Source organism: Rutilus rutilus (assembly GCF_951802725.1).
Source record: "Rutilus rutilus genome assembly, chromosome: 20".
Taxonomy (NCBI): Eukaryota; Metazoa; Chordata; class Actinopteri; order Cypriniformes; family Leuciscidae; genus Rutilus; species Rutilus rutilus.
Window position 1 is genome coordinate 14,958,278 of NC_140225.1, and position 14,212 is coordinate 14,972,489.

A 14,212-nucleotide genomic window follows, 5' to 3' on the forward strand; every position below is an offset into this window, starting at 1 on the left:
ATATTTGCCATCTTGCAGTGCAATGGCGAGGACTCTACCTGCAGCTCTGTGTCTCCTGGTTGGACTTATAGGTCTCCCATATACAGAATGTTGGGAAGCGCCCTGGTTTTGTCATGGATATGAGTGTCCCATGTACACCCTGGTAAATGAATATCAGGTAGGCATACGACTTTTGTTTTTTTAGTTTGGAATATTCAAAAGTTGGTTTATTATAAAATGTTGTATCATTGTGTTAATAAACAAAAAGGGATTTGAGGAGCGCAGCTACAACGTGAGCTATTGGATTTCCACTGATATTGCGAGCACCGGCCAGAGTGATATAAAGGATGGATTTTGGAAACTGTATTATTTTAATCAAGGACAAAACAGTGAGAGTAAGTAAGCTTCACGGTTTTGATGAGGAAAATAATCCATTGTTAATTTGGATCACTCATCTTATTTCACTGTAATTTTACTTCTCAGGTAAGGAGATTGCTATGACCAGGCCTGTGCTTTTGTCGGTGAAGGAAGCTGATGGAATGGGGGAGAGACAGGTGTCCATTTCCTTCTTTCAATCTGACTCAAACATCCCTGAACCCACCGATACGACCATCAGAAAAACTGTTGTACCAGGCGGTACTGTCTATGTCAGGTTAGTAATTTCAGTAAAGAACGACTGTTAATTTACTGTTTCTCATTTTAACATTCTCTCATTGCTGGGCATTACAGGTCATTTAGTGGTTTGGCTTCTGATCAAGACGCCTTAGAGAATGTGCAGAAGCTTAAAGAAGACCTCAGGGCTGCAGGAAAGGAGTTTACTGAAAACAAGTTTGATGCAGCTGGCTATGACGCACCATGGGATTTGATCAACAGGCACAATGAAGTTTGGGTTCGTGCACCCTGAGGATCCAGATAGTTCTGTTCCTTATTCCTACTTTTAAGTTCTTGTCTGTTCAAGATTTTCTTACATATATATGGGGAAAACATTTATATCGTGTTCACGTTACAGTCTTAATCATTGTGTGTTATTTGGTGCAATCTATTGTGCAATCTAAGTGTAGAAGCACATTTGAGTTGTATGACGGGATTATAAAGTGCAATGTGAGGACTATCTTCTACCTCAGTAGGTTCACACTGAAAATGATTTGAAAATAAAACTTTTGACTTTCTTCAAAACATTTTTGTTCTTTTTTATTATACGTTTTATGTAAGGCATTCTGTCTTTCTTCAAATTAATTCACCTACTTATTGACTGATAGAGGTATCAAATGAATGAAAGTGCATTTCAATAAGCAGAAGATAAATGGCCTATTTAGAAAATACACAGATACACAAAATACTGAAAGTTTCTAAAATACAAGAGAAACTGGTTTAGGAATGATCAGAATGGGGTTATCATGTTTCTCCACAGCTATTGTTCATTTTATAAGAAACTCCACCCACTTAAACCAGTCCAACTGGTGATCCGCAACTGTCTTTAGGCTGTTAATGAAACTATGAGATTGTGATTGTCATTGATAGACACAAGAAATGTAATGTGAATGTGAATCTTCCAGCTTGTGAGTTAGTATAAAACTATGCATTCAACATTCAAAACGTGTAAAGAAGCATGTGACTTCTGACAACATTTTAGTTTTTTGCAGCCATGTGCATATTAAGTGTACTAACATAAAATAGTTTTGCGTCCATGGTAGTGTGATCGGGGATTCTTAGGCCTACAACATTGTGTTTGTGTGATTGTTTGTTGATGGGGTTTCCCCTCATGTGTATAATAGTGTACTTGCTGGAAGGAAAACTGGGTCAGCCCACCTGAGACGTTTTGTCACGGTGACTGATCTGGAGTCAGTTTAATTAGTCGCATCTTCTCTAGCAGAACGGGGAAATGTGATGAGGCTGCATTTTCCCACCTCTGCAGTTCCACTCCGCAATTCTTCCACAAAATGTGCCAGCAATCTCACCTGAGAGAGAGCAAACTTTGAAACTTGCTCTCTCTGGCTGGTTAAATGTCATACAGTCGTTAGCATACCAACATTGAAACCAAGTCAAAAATGAGCTTACCTTACATAAAACTTTTCATTATAAGCAACTTACAAAACACAATGACAGACTGGCTTACTATTTTCATCACATTGAAACATTGCCATAAAATAGGCCCTGTTTACACCTGGTATTAAGATGCGTCTATCGGATCAGAAGTGGACAACAGGTGTAAATAGGGTCTAAAAACTTTTTGATCTTGACCACTTCCAGAGGTAGTCGAAAACGCATTCAACCGGATTGCTTTCGTAGTGTAAATGCTCATGTGGTCGAATGTGTTTCCAACAGCTGCAAAAGACCACATAGGCCTACTCTCTGCCTGACATAATGCAAACATTATGGGAAGCGCGCTAGCCAGTCTGGATTTAAACTTTGTCAACTGGAGAGTGGAGACCCAAGTTTGGTTTGAAGACGAAAAACGTAAGTACAATGTTCTCTCACTATTCCTGATGTCTAATACCCACTCACTGCATTTGGTGTGGTCTTGCGGCTGTCAGAGCAGAAAGGAAAGCTGCTGCTCTCTGTATGTTTTTTCGTTGTCTCCGTGCGCGTTCATATGTAAATTGCATGCAGATCGAGGTGTAAAGTCCAGGGGTCAGAAAGTAAAAGTCCTGCCATATGTTTATTCCACCCATGAACTCAGACAGCTGATTTCACTAATTAGTTCAATCTCCTGGCTGAAAAACTGTGCTAATTAGCAAATCCAGGTGATTGGAAGAAAATAATGAGGAGGACTTTTACTTTCTGAACCTGGACTTTACACCTCTGATTGCATGAGCTTATTTTGTCCATTAGATCGAAAGATCTGAAAAAGGCCATACATTTACCCACCCATAGACCCTCCACTCCGAAGAAATTAGGACAGAAGTGTTTGAAAGTGGACAAAAGAGACTAAAAGATTAAAACACCAGGAGTAAACAGGTAGGCCTATGTGACTCCCTTATCTTGTGATCCGATCGACCAAAACGCACCATAATACCCGGTGTAAACAGGGCTGACTCAATGACCACTGAAAGCAAATACAGTATATATACACTCCTGTATTTAACACATAGCTGTCAACCCTCCCGTTTTTTCCGGGTTTCTCACGTATTTTAACTCTTTTCCCGCTGTCTTCCCGTTTTAGTATTTTCCCGTAAAATATCCCGTATTTTTAAAAGTCTTAAAAACGTCCAGATTTTCATCCTAGGTTTTAAATTTCATTAAGTCAGGTGACAGGTCTAAAAAAGTGTTTACCCTCGTTCATTTCCAGAAACGCTGGCCGCAGAAAGTTGTTACAAAGTAGCAAAAAAGTATGGCGTTGTAGCCTACAAAGCGGAGCGCTAGATCAGGGGTCTCCAACTCGTCGCTCGCATGCTACCAGTCGCTCGTGGCTTGATATGAGCTAGCTCGCCAGGCGCCGTTCACATATCGCGTCTTTTGCGCGCTCAAGTTTGTTCAAATGTAGGCGCGCGGCAAACACGCTCATAATTGAAGCGACGCTCAAATTTTTTTACCAGGCGCAACGAGATGAAAAAAATCTACACTCTTCAGAATGCCGCAAATGCCGCAGGTCATGCGACAGGAACCAATCACCCCTTTCCATAACAACATTGAAAGCTCAGTCAACATGAAGGATGGGGGTGCACCCAAACACTAATAAATATAAGCTATAATGTGTAATGTGTAATGTGTAATTTATCTTTTTTGACTTTTTATAAAAAAATATTTAAAGGCTGAAATATGAGGTTTATCTTTGAATAAAACCTTTTTTGTCAAAACTTGATTTGAACTTACATGTTAGTAAATAACATGTTGCAAGACACTCTTTTAAAATCTGGCCATCATTTTTAATGGTATTTTAATGTTTACGTAAACAAAAAGTGCATATTGATGCTAATCAATTTGTTTTTTGCGTCGTCACGTGTACAATTTGAATCTTTATGGTCTTAAAATGTCTTAAAAAGGTCTTAAATTTGACTTACTGAAACCTGCAGAAACCCTGAATGTTTACTTTGTTAATAAATAAAGCTCTTTAAACATATCCATTGGTCTGTAATATATATTGTGTAGTTATAAACTCTTTAGACTGTTAATGATTAGTGCTTTTTTTTTTTAAAGTTTTTGGGTAAGAATCGTGTAAAAAAAATCCCTTATTTTGGGGATGGATTCCGGGAAATCTCCCTTATTTTCAATGTTCAATGTTGACAGCTATGATTTAACAGCGCTAAACATGTCAAGATGCATGCAGGTTTCTATTATCGTACACTAGGTGGCAGCACTGACTCGATCTCAATTTGTGCATGTCCAGTTTTCATAAAATAAGTCCTTACCCATATGCATTATTGCTAAATATGCTGTTGTTTCTAGAAGAAGTTTGAGCTAGAAGAACGTGTGGGCAGTTCCTAGCAATGTCAGAACAAAATCCACTACCCAGCATGCCTCAGCTCTCACCATGGGAAGCTGGACACTCAATGCCCCTCAACACACATTCACTCAGTTTCCATGGCTACATTTCTATAGCAAGAAGTCAGCCATGTTCGTCAAAAAACATAATTATGCTTCAGTGAAGTCAGATCTGTAATAACCCTAGATGTGTTTTTATGAGTCATAGAGAACTTGGCGTGACTACTTATAGAGTGGCATTTTCATCAGCAGGCCTAATGACTGTTGTGTTCTGCAGTTCATTTAACACTAGAGCTTATTCGGGTATTAGATTGTATGTTTGGAAATCAGTGCATAGCGTATATGGAGGATGGGAGATGTTTGGCCGCTCACAATAAATAAGAGACTGTGTAGTTATGATACATTGGAAAAACAGCTTAATTATCTAATTTATCGGCACATTTTTATTTTAAAATTCTGTCTGGGCTTGTGTGTGCCACTTGAATGTGTCCAATAAAAGCCTGTCTGACTTGGAAGGTTATGTCAGCATATGTTTGCAGGCTTGTGAATTTTAATCTGCCCTGTTTTGGATGATGTTCTTGGTGTGGAGGCTCAAGCCAAAAGCCTGTTTGGACTGGCTCATGGGAATTAATCTTATCAGAGACGGGCCAGTTTCCTGAGAAAATGGCTGGAGCTCTATGCTGTCAGATAAGGCAATGTAGGAATGCAAGAGAAGTTGTGCATTTCAAGAGAGTTTTAACCATATAGTATCATCATGCTTATGCCAGCTGTGTGATACGTCTGTGTAACTGGTCCTACTCGACCAGGCGGGATTCCAACCGGGGTCTCTGGCGTGGGAGGCGGGCGCGCTAACAAAGACGCTAAAGACCGCAGCCCCTAGCACCAGGTTTACACTCGCAGCTCTTATTGGCCTAAGTCCATTACACATAATCTGTTTTTACACCCATCTGTTGATTGGCTTATGTCTCTTTCTCTCTCTCTCTCTTCATTCATTTTGAGGTCCAAAACACGTTGTCAATGCTCTCTGCTTTTCCCATGAGTTGTTTTCATCTTTTACATAACAGATGATTAAAAATACAGTAACTTTCAGCCAAGAACAAAGTTTTTTTATGTTGTTTCGTATTAAAATGTCCCTCATGATTACCCCACTCTGTTTATAATTGATGATGTGCTAAACACGAGGCCACCAAACCACAAAAAGAGCTGAAACTCATGGCTGTCACTGGAGCTCAGATGCTGAAGCAGCAAATCTCGACTAAAGTTTGGCCCCAGTGGATTCTCATTTCTATTAATTCTTTTTTAACCATCTGCGACATACATAACAATTGGACTGTGATACATAACGAGATTGACATACATAGAGAGTGTATATACATGTGAATATAGAGTATGTAAATGCTGTGATGTCCAAAAGCCTGAGACCATATTGAAATCTGAATTACATGTGAAACATGTATTGTTATAATTATTTAATGTATACAGTTCTGCACTATTTCTAAGTCACTAATCAAATAAGCATATTTGTAACACTGAGCATGTGAACTGTTTTGTTCAAAAGGTCAAATGTCCTTGCTTCTTGCAAGTGGTGTCAGACTATTGTGATATAGTGATCACTAGGCTCACACTTCCTCCATTATAGTGCTTAAGAGGAAGTGCTATTATGTCTGTTGTGTTCCTACAGCATAATGGATGTCAGCATGTAGAACAGATTAGCTCATAGCAACCCTTGGATTTCTTGAGGGTCAGCGCTATCCCTTCCCATCCCTTTACCTTGATCGCTCAGCCAATTTGGAAGCTTCCCCAGTTGTGAATATCTGAGTTTAGAGTAATGAATTATAGATTAGAGTTTTTCCAAAAGACATGTTGGGGATTTTATCATAACATTTTTTGTCATAAGCATTCACTCAGCTTTCATTAAAATTTAAGGACAATATCTCTGCTTGACTTGAACCTAAAATGTTTAGAGGCTTTTGTCACAATACAAGAGCGTTGAAATCCCAGTCACAATTAAAATTCTACTTTGTTGACAATTTAAGTATAATGAATCATATCTTTAAATTATAAATATTTTGTCTACAGCATGTTCCCGCTAGTGTTGAATACTCTTGTGTCATGACCAAAAAAAAAAAAACAGTGAGTAGCTGTAAAAAGATTGGCTGATATCACTATGTGCATATAAGACGAAAAGAAAGACTAATTATCAGAAATGCTTGAATAAAATCTGCACAGGGACTGATTCATCATGTCTATGGAATGTCCCCATAAAACATGATATACATGATACACACATATACACACACGTTGGGTTTTCATGTATGTGTTTGTTTTTTCTAACAAAAATTACATTTTGCATCTCTATGCATTAATAATGTTTACTGTGACATCACATTATTGTCTGACTTCACACCCAGTTTGGACGCATCTCAAACAGACCTTGTATGATGGCACATTTTGTCTCACTCTCTCTCTCTTTCTTTCTTTCTTTCCACCCAATGCAACACCAGGGTACAGTGATTTTCTTAGAGGACAGAGGACTGTCCAAACACATACAATCTCATTGTCTGCCTGCAGGGCTTCTACTTGTCCAGTCAGGTTTGGTTTTTAGAGAACAGTGGAAGTGGTGGAAGAGAGGTATTCTTTGGATTTATCAGCACCCAGCTTTGCTTTTCCTTCTGATTGGTTGGACTCTGGCTGTATCTAAGACCAGGGTTTAAAAAAATCCACAGCCAATGGGGAATTTATTAAAGGGAAATTGCTTTTTCTTGTAGATGCACTGGTGCAGATTTTAATGAGTATAATTCAGTTTCAGATTTTCAACCAGCCCAAAACCCAGGAGAGGCACCTCAAATGTAATATTTAAAGTCCCCCTATAATCAATAATTGTATCCCTTAAAACTCATCTTTGATCACCAAAATGACATATTTTTGTTTTGTTTTGTTTTCTGTGAAAAAACATTCATGCCTTAAAATAGCTTGAATGTAACTCTACCCCCTTGCTTCATTTAGTATAAGCGGATTCATGAATATGCAAATTAGCCCCGCCTCCCCTCACTCACACCAGCTCAGAGATCCACTCTGTCAACTTTTACTCAAGTAACTATTGTAAACGCTGCACAAAGGTATCACTCTGTACAACGTGGGACACATAACGATAATTATTATTAGCCTTTTGCTTGACGATCAAACAGCTCATAATGTGTTGCTGATAATGTGTTACACAAACCATGTTCCCGTTGCCATCTCAGTCTGCCTTTTAAAAATTAGCATCATTAGAAACGCTTTGAACATAGTTCATCATGACATAACATCATACATAATATACATAATTCACCCGCTATATTGCTAAATATACCCAATTTTTCATATCAACAGAAAAATATACCAATATGGCTTCTCCTGAGACTCCCCTGCTTCGAATCACAGCATAATAAAGCCCGCCGGCATGTTGACGTGATTGGTTACAAGGTAGTTTGTGATGTCAGAAACACCTGCGATTTCGAAAATACTTTTACAGCATTTACTACTCTTGGACAATGTTCATTTTACATATACATTTTTAACATTTAATTTTAATAAGTTGTATAAATAAACAGTAGTAGTAATGAAAAAATATAAATGAACAGTGAACAAATAAAGTGTAAATGTTACCAATAGAATGAAACTTCAAATGTGCAATGCATCAAAACTGTATCTTATCCTGCAATTTATTAAAACAACCTAAAAATTTGACATACGTGATTGTAAAGATGCAGCATCCTCTTAAGATGCAAGTCAGACTTCCACAAATGCTACATTTTCACAACCAGAAGCCACTTCTCTGAAAACCAGATAATGCAAGGTTCTGCTGCAGTGAGGTCACAGTTATTTCCAGCAGCAGGGATTAAATGATGAGTTTTCTCGTGTGACTTGGTTGAGGATTAGAGAGACTTTTGGACAAATGTCAGAAGACTCCAGACTCAGCTTTCAGTATCCACCTGGCTCCATCATCACTAACACTCATGCTGTGCTCCAGTGTGCCACTTTTATTAAAGACTTATGATAGATTGGATTGGTTGATACAGGGATTTTAGATTTGCAGCAGAGTAAACAAAACGCGGTAAACCTGTGTAGTCGGTGTGGTAACATGGTGTGCAAAACAAACCGCCTCCTGACTCAGCTGTAAATGAATTTTAATGCCACAGCCACGCCCAATGCAGAAGAAATATATATTCTAAATATGAATACTGAATAGGTTGCTAGATTATTAGTAAGTATCTATAAAAAATATGCAATGAACTAATAGTATTATATAAATTGTAAATAGATTGCTGTCTCTAGGCAATTCAATATTACATATCCACTGCTTACTTTTTTTTTATTGTATCAGAATAAGAGATTAACAATTCTCAGAAAATTTCAACTAGATCAGCCCAAATGTTACATTTGGTCCAGTTCACCCCAGTCTTTTTCTCTGATCTTTTAGTTTGACATGAACAGGATGCTGGCCAAACATGCAATAACATAAACAGATTGTGCAGATTGAAAATTGTAGGCATATTAAGGTTTTCATACATTACTTCCTCCATGATTTTACAACAGCAGTTATTAATACAAATAAACATAAATGAACATAGTGTTTCTTTGAATGTTTTGTTCTATATCAAGAATTCTCCTTAGGCAAGCGCTTTGTATTGTACAAATTGAGTAATAGGGGTATTGGTTTGTGTGAGACTGAAAAACATTCATCTTTTCATTATTATTTTGATAAATGGACCATTATTTTTATTTTTATTTTCTGCAAGATAATGTGATGATGAAAACTATTCTGGAAGTTTTTACCTGGCAAAAAAGTAGATTTAAATTTTTTAATGATAAATATATTTTGTGTATTTTTATGATTATTTTAAGACTAAATAAACTTACATTGAAAGAATTTTTTGTTTTTATTTGTTAGTTGTCTATGTAAAGTCTGTGCAATGATTCTGGTCAGGTTTTTCATTGTGGTTCCTATTACAGTCCCTGTCATGTAAATTGCTCAATAAAAATATAAAATAATGTCTTGGCTTGGTTTTAGAGTTAGGTTAGAAAATATTATTAGCTCATGCAAACAATAAAAGTCAATGGAAGGTGATGGGGGAAAAAATGTCTGTTTGTAATTGAGACTTCTTGTAGTGTTCGTCATTCTGGGGAAAAGCATGGAAACACTGCATCAGGCTCTTCATTTATTAATCATAATCTTTTGAGGTGCTATATTAAGACAGAGTGCTTGCTGTACAATGTACCACACTTTAATTGAATATGCTGGACTTGTCCTTCCCCAGCATCCTTTCCTTCAGGGCTGTTTGTCCTCTATCTGAACCTTTGGCAAAGTTTAAGGGTCCACAAGTGTCTCAATCCGCCTGCTACAAGATATAATGATAAAAATATACACCAACATACACTTTTAAAGATCAGTACAGCACAGGTCTGTATGTAAAAAAAAAGCAGAAGTAGGTCACGTGATATTAGAAATATCTGATCTTTTGTATCATCAGCAAATTAACGTAACCTTAATGAACGGCAGATTTAAAAAACACAGTGGACCTTTTTAGTTTTTTTGCTAAGGTCACATTTTAATTTAGATATTGAAAATGGTTCACTCAACAGTTGACAATAGCATTCTTAGAGGCATGTCCTGATTTTGCTGAGTTAGTCGCGATATATTTTGTTGATCCTGGAGCAACATTCCTGTCCAAAAATTTAATCCTAACCATATCCCTTCCCCTAAACCTAACCTAACCAATAAGTTATCCCTAAAATCAGAGGGAATAACATTGATGTAAAAGCACCTAACCCCTAAACTTGACAAACTGTAACTTGTCCCTAAAATCTGCATGGTTGATTGGAATGTTGTTCCAGGATCAACAAAAATGTTGATCCAGGAACATGTTGCACTCTGTGAAATCAGGTTCTGCTTCTTAGAGATATGTCGTCAGAAAAATGTGGTAATGCTATTGATTGTGTTCTCAGTGCTCTACACAGACACCTTCACTTGCCGATCAGTGTTGTATTTCCCCCAAACAGGTCACCTATTCGACTCTAGTAAGTGACATCACCCCTGTGCATGTCCCTTACCTTTCTATTTCCATCTGTCTGTCCTACTTGTCTTTCCTCCTGGTGAACTGTCTAATTGAGAGCCGTCAAGGGGCAGCTCCCCCACCGTCCCTTTCTTGTCTGGGGGCAAATTCTAGTTTCTGTTCCTCTGCCACCCGCTGTCTGTCCTTGGCTTGACTTTGGTTAGAGGTAATGTATCCTTTCCTAATATAGAGAAACCAAAGACAATAATACATTCTTAGAATAGAGCCTGGATTGTGGCGTCCCCATGGATGACTGTCGGTGCTGGTTTGTGGAAAAGCACATCAGTGGCAGCAGCATACTATACTCCTCTCCAAATCAAAATCTCTTGTAACTCTTGTGCAGAGTAACTTTTCATGTTCTCAAAAAATGTGTTGTGTACATGAATTAAGGGTGTGCAGAGAAGCAGTTGTATTCATTCAAATGCCCAAAATAATCTGTCTGTATATTGGAGGCTAAACCAGATGTGCAACACTGTCCCTCTTGCAATTTGTCCAAAATGCAATGGCACGGTTTTTGTGTGGTGTAAAAAAGAGGGAGCATATTACCCCTATTCTACGCTCACTACATTGGTTACCCGTGCGTTTCAGAAGAGAATTTAAAGTACTATTACTAGTCTATAAATCTTTAAATGGCTTAGCACCAACTTATCTATCTGAACTACTGACTGAATATAAACCTGCAAGATCCCTCCGCTCATCAAATCAGGCTCTATTGTGCACCCCAAAATCGAGGCTCAAGTGTAGGGGAGATCGAGCTTTTTACATCGCTGCCCCAAGGCTTTGGAATACTTTACCTATTAGCTTAAGACAAGCTCCATCTCTTCTTACTTTTAAATCCAGACTTAAAACTTTATTATTTTCAAAAGCTTTCGATTAACACTGTATCTTGTGTTGTAAATGATGTGATCTTATGTGATTTTTAAGTTCTCTTAATATGTGTTTTAATGTTGTGCTTTTATGTTTCGTGTGTGATTTTTAGGTCTTTTTCTGTCGTTTTGTCTCGTTTGTTGGTTATTTTTTAAATGAACTGTGGAAAGCACATTGGTCAACAGCTGTTGTTTTAAATTGTGCTATACAAATAAATTGTCATTGTCATGTGTTTCAAAGTTAAATTATCATTTGGGTTGATTTCCATATGACAGAAATGATCCATTCTTATTCAACAACTTTTACGTAAAAAATAAAAATAAAAATCAGATTGAATAAAAAATGTAATGCAGAGTGACTTCCTAGCGGCACAACAATCTGAACTTTTATGTCCCTTTTCACAAGATGTAATATAAATCTATGGTGTCCCCAGAATGTGTCCATGAAATATCAGCTCAAAATACCCTCCAGATCATTTATTATAGCTTGTCAAATTTGCCCCTTTTTGGGTGTGAGCAAAAACACGCCATTTTGTGTGTCCCTTTAAATGCAGCCTTATATGTAGAGACTCAGGAAGAGGTTGCAACGTTTCTGAATGGTTAGTGGATACATTTATGTAGTTGTTGTGGAAAATACATTGATTCATCTCCTCGTCTGTACCATCATGCTTAACTTTTACACATGTTGACAGTTCCCTGAGGTCTTTATAAGTCAGCAGTGACATGTTTTGGTCAAATAGTGTTCTGTGCTCGTCTGTGCAGCCATGCATGCATGCATGCTTTGCTCGAATTTTTGCCATAGAGTTAGAACTGGTTACACTGTTGTTGTTGTTGTTGTTGTTGTTGTTGTTGTTGTTGCAAAAACCAAATGGCGGGCCATGGATGGAAACGTGCAGATTAAGGGGCGGTAATATTATAATAAGTTCAAATCTGATCGGCTTGTTTTTTGACATGCTTGCAGAGAAAGACTTACCAAAACAAAGTTACTGGGTTGTCACTTAAAAACGGAAAAAGTCAGATTTACATGATATGTCCCCTTTAAAGTTGTTTCTGAAAAATACCATAAACAATAAAAGAAGACTATAACATAACTGTCCAATTGGAAGTTACACAATGCACATATTTTCTATATTATTTGCAATAATTCATTGTTTGTTTTTAAGTAGGGTGACCAAATGTCCTAGCTGTTTTCACGTCCTGTCCTGGCTGTCCTGTCTGTTTTTTATAAAGTGATGAAAATGTCCTGGTTTTCATTATTTTTCATTGGGCCATTAAGCGTGTACTTTAAATACATGCTTGCCTTTGCACACAAAACATATGAAACCGGCTTCGGCTTTGCCCCGTCTTGTTATAATCAGCGCGTTCCTCAATCCGCAGCGGCAAGCAGAGAGCACGTCAGAATACAGACAGAGGCCTGTGCGTGTGTGTTCATCTCAGCCTCATTGGTCTGTCACACTGCTCGTCAATGTCAGAATATTTGAAATGACCAATCAAATCAAAGTAGGCGGACTTTACGTTCACAGACACAGAATTTCAATTTTAGCAGCGTGACTCGACCAGGACTCGACGGTCGACGCTTCAGTTTACGGTCAAGTGCGAGATAGGATGTAAGTACCTAACAACGTAAAAAAAAAAAAAAAAAAAAAAAAAGCCCAAATGTAAATTCACAGATGATTTACAGGGAAAATTCCCGTTTTTTCGTTTCGGTCGGGATCCGTGTAAAGCAGAATGCATGAACTGCAAAGCTGGAACGTATCAGAATTTGGGCACCATTTCCAGTCAAATAAAGGTGCTAGCGACCTAGAAGCCCACATAAAGATAGGCTACAAGAGAACATCAGGAGGATTGAAATAGTTTTTTTACTGAAATAGTGTAGTAGATTTTTTATTTTAGTAGTAGATTTTTAACCTGCTATGGCCATGAAAAGAAATAGTGTAAAAGGTGTAAAAGCTAAACTTTTTTTTTAATAGTAGGCTATTCTATTGTTGCGGGCCAAACATTGAATGGAAAGGATGTATTACTTTATGTATTAAAGTACAATAACATAGTTGCAAGGTTGTGAATGCATTTGTCAAGTATTTTTTGATGCATTCACCCCAACCACGCCCCCACCCCTTAACCACGCCTCCCAAACCAAGCCCCCGTCCTGTTTTCTGCAAACTAAAATATGGTCACCCTATTTTAAGTCACTATTTGTGTCTAGATTAGGTATATTAGGTATATGTTGTTAGGCTTGCTTATCCCTAAAACAAATCCTGATTCTTTGGACAAATATTGAAAGAATATTCTGATTCTATTTTTTTTTCTTTTTTTTTTTTTTTTTTTTCTACTGTTTAATTGTTTGGGGTCTGTAAGATTTTATTTAAAAAGTCTCTTCTGCTCACCAAGGCTGCATTTGATCAAAAATACAGTGAAAACAGTAATATTGTGAAATATTAGAAATTAAAATGTTTTCTATTTTAAATATTTTTTTATGTAATATATTCCTACTATGACAAAGCAGCCATTAGTCGTCAGTGTCACATGATCCTTCAGAAATCATTATGATATGCTGATTTGGTGCTCAATAAACATTTCTGCATCCAAAAAAATAAATAAAATAAAATAAAAATAAACACTAAACATTTGAATTGTAGTATATGTTAAGGACACATTCGTAAATATATTAATATGAAAACTGTGATTCTTTCTTTCTTTTCGTCTGAAGTTTGAAGTTCCGTAATAGGGCTTCTCTAGTAGCACTGGCTATCCATATTGACATTGTGAATGATGTGTGTGTCAATAGGTGTCTTTTGTCCCCCACTGGGGAGACAGGCATGAGTTACAGTAATCACCACAGATCTTTGATGT

At 37.3% G+C, this 14,212-nt stretch overlaps 2 protein-coding genes across 2 annotated transcripts in view; both read left to right on the forward strand.

Moving 5' to 3' along the window:
- soul2 (heme-binding protein soul2) lies at positions 1-1,151 on the forward strand. Its single transcript, XM_084392037.1, has 4 exons — positions 1-157; positions 248-374; positions 463-631; positions 709-1,151. Exons 1-4 carry the CDS (start codon positions 23-25, stop codon positions 881-883), a joined length of 606 nt encoding a protein of 201 aa, XP_084248163.1. The 5' UTR covers positions 1-22; the 3' UTR covers positions 884-1,151.
- Positions 1,152-2,925: 1,774 nt separating this feature from the next.
- slc24a3 (solute carrier family 24 member 3) overlaps positions 2,926-14,212 on the forward strand; it is a 98,387-nt gene continuing 87,100 nt past the window's right edge. The window contains exon 1 of the mRNA XM_084392408.1: positions 2,926-2,937. The gene's annotated coding sequence lies outside the window, so the exon portion shown is untranslated. The remainder of the gene's footprint in view (positions 2,938-14,212) is intronic.

Coding starts and splice junctions, on each gene's coding strand:
- soul2 (XM_084392037.1), top strand. CDS start 23: ATGGCGAGGACTCTACCTGCAGCTCTGTGTCTCCTGGTTGGACTTATA. Junction 158..247: donor CCCTGGTAAATGAATATCAG/GTAGGCATACGA, acceptor ATAAACAAAAAG/GGATTTGAGGAGCGCAGCTA. Junction 632..708: donor GGCGGTACTGTCTATGTCAG/GTTAGTAATTTC, acceptor TGGGCATTACAG/GTCATTTAGTGGTTTGGCTT.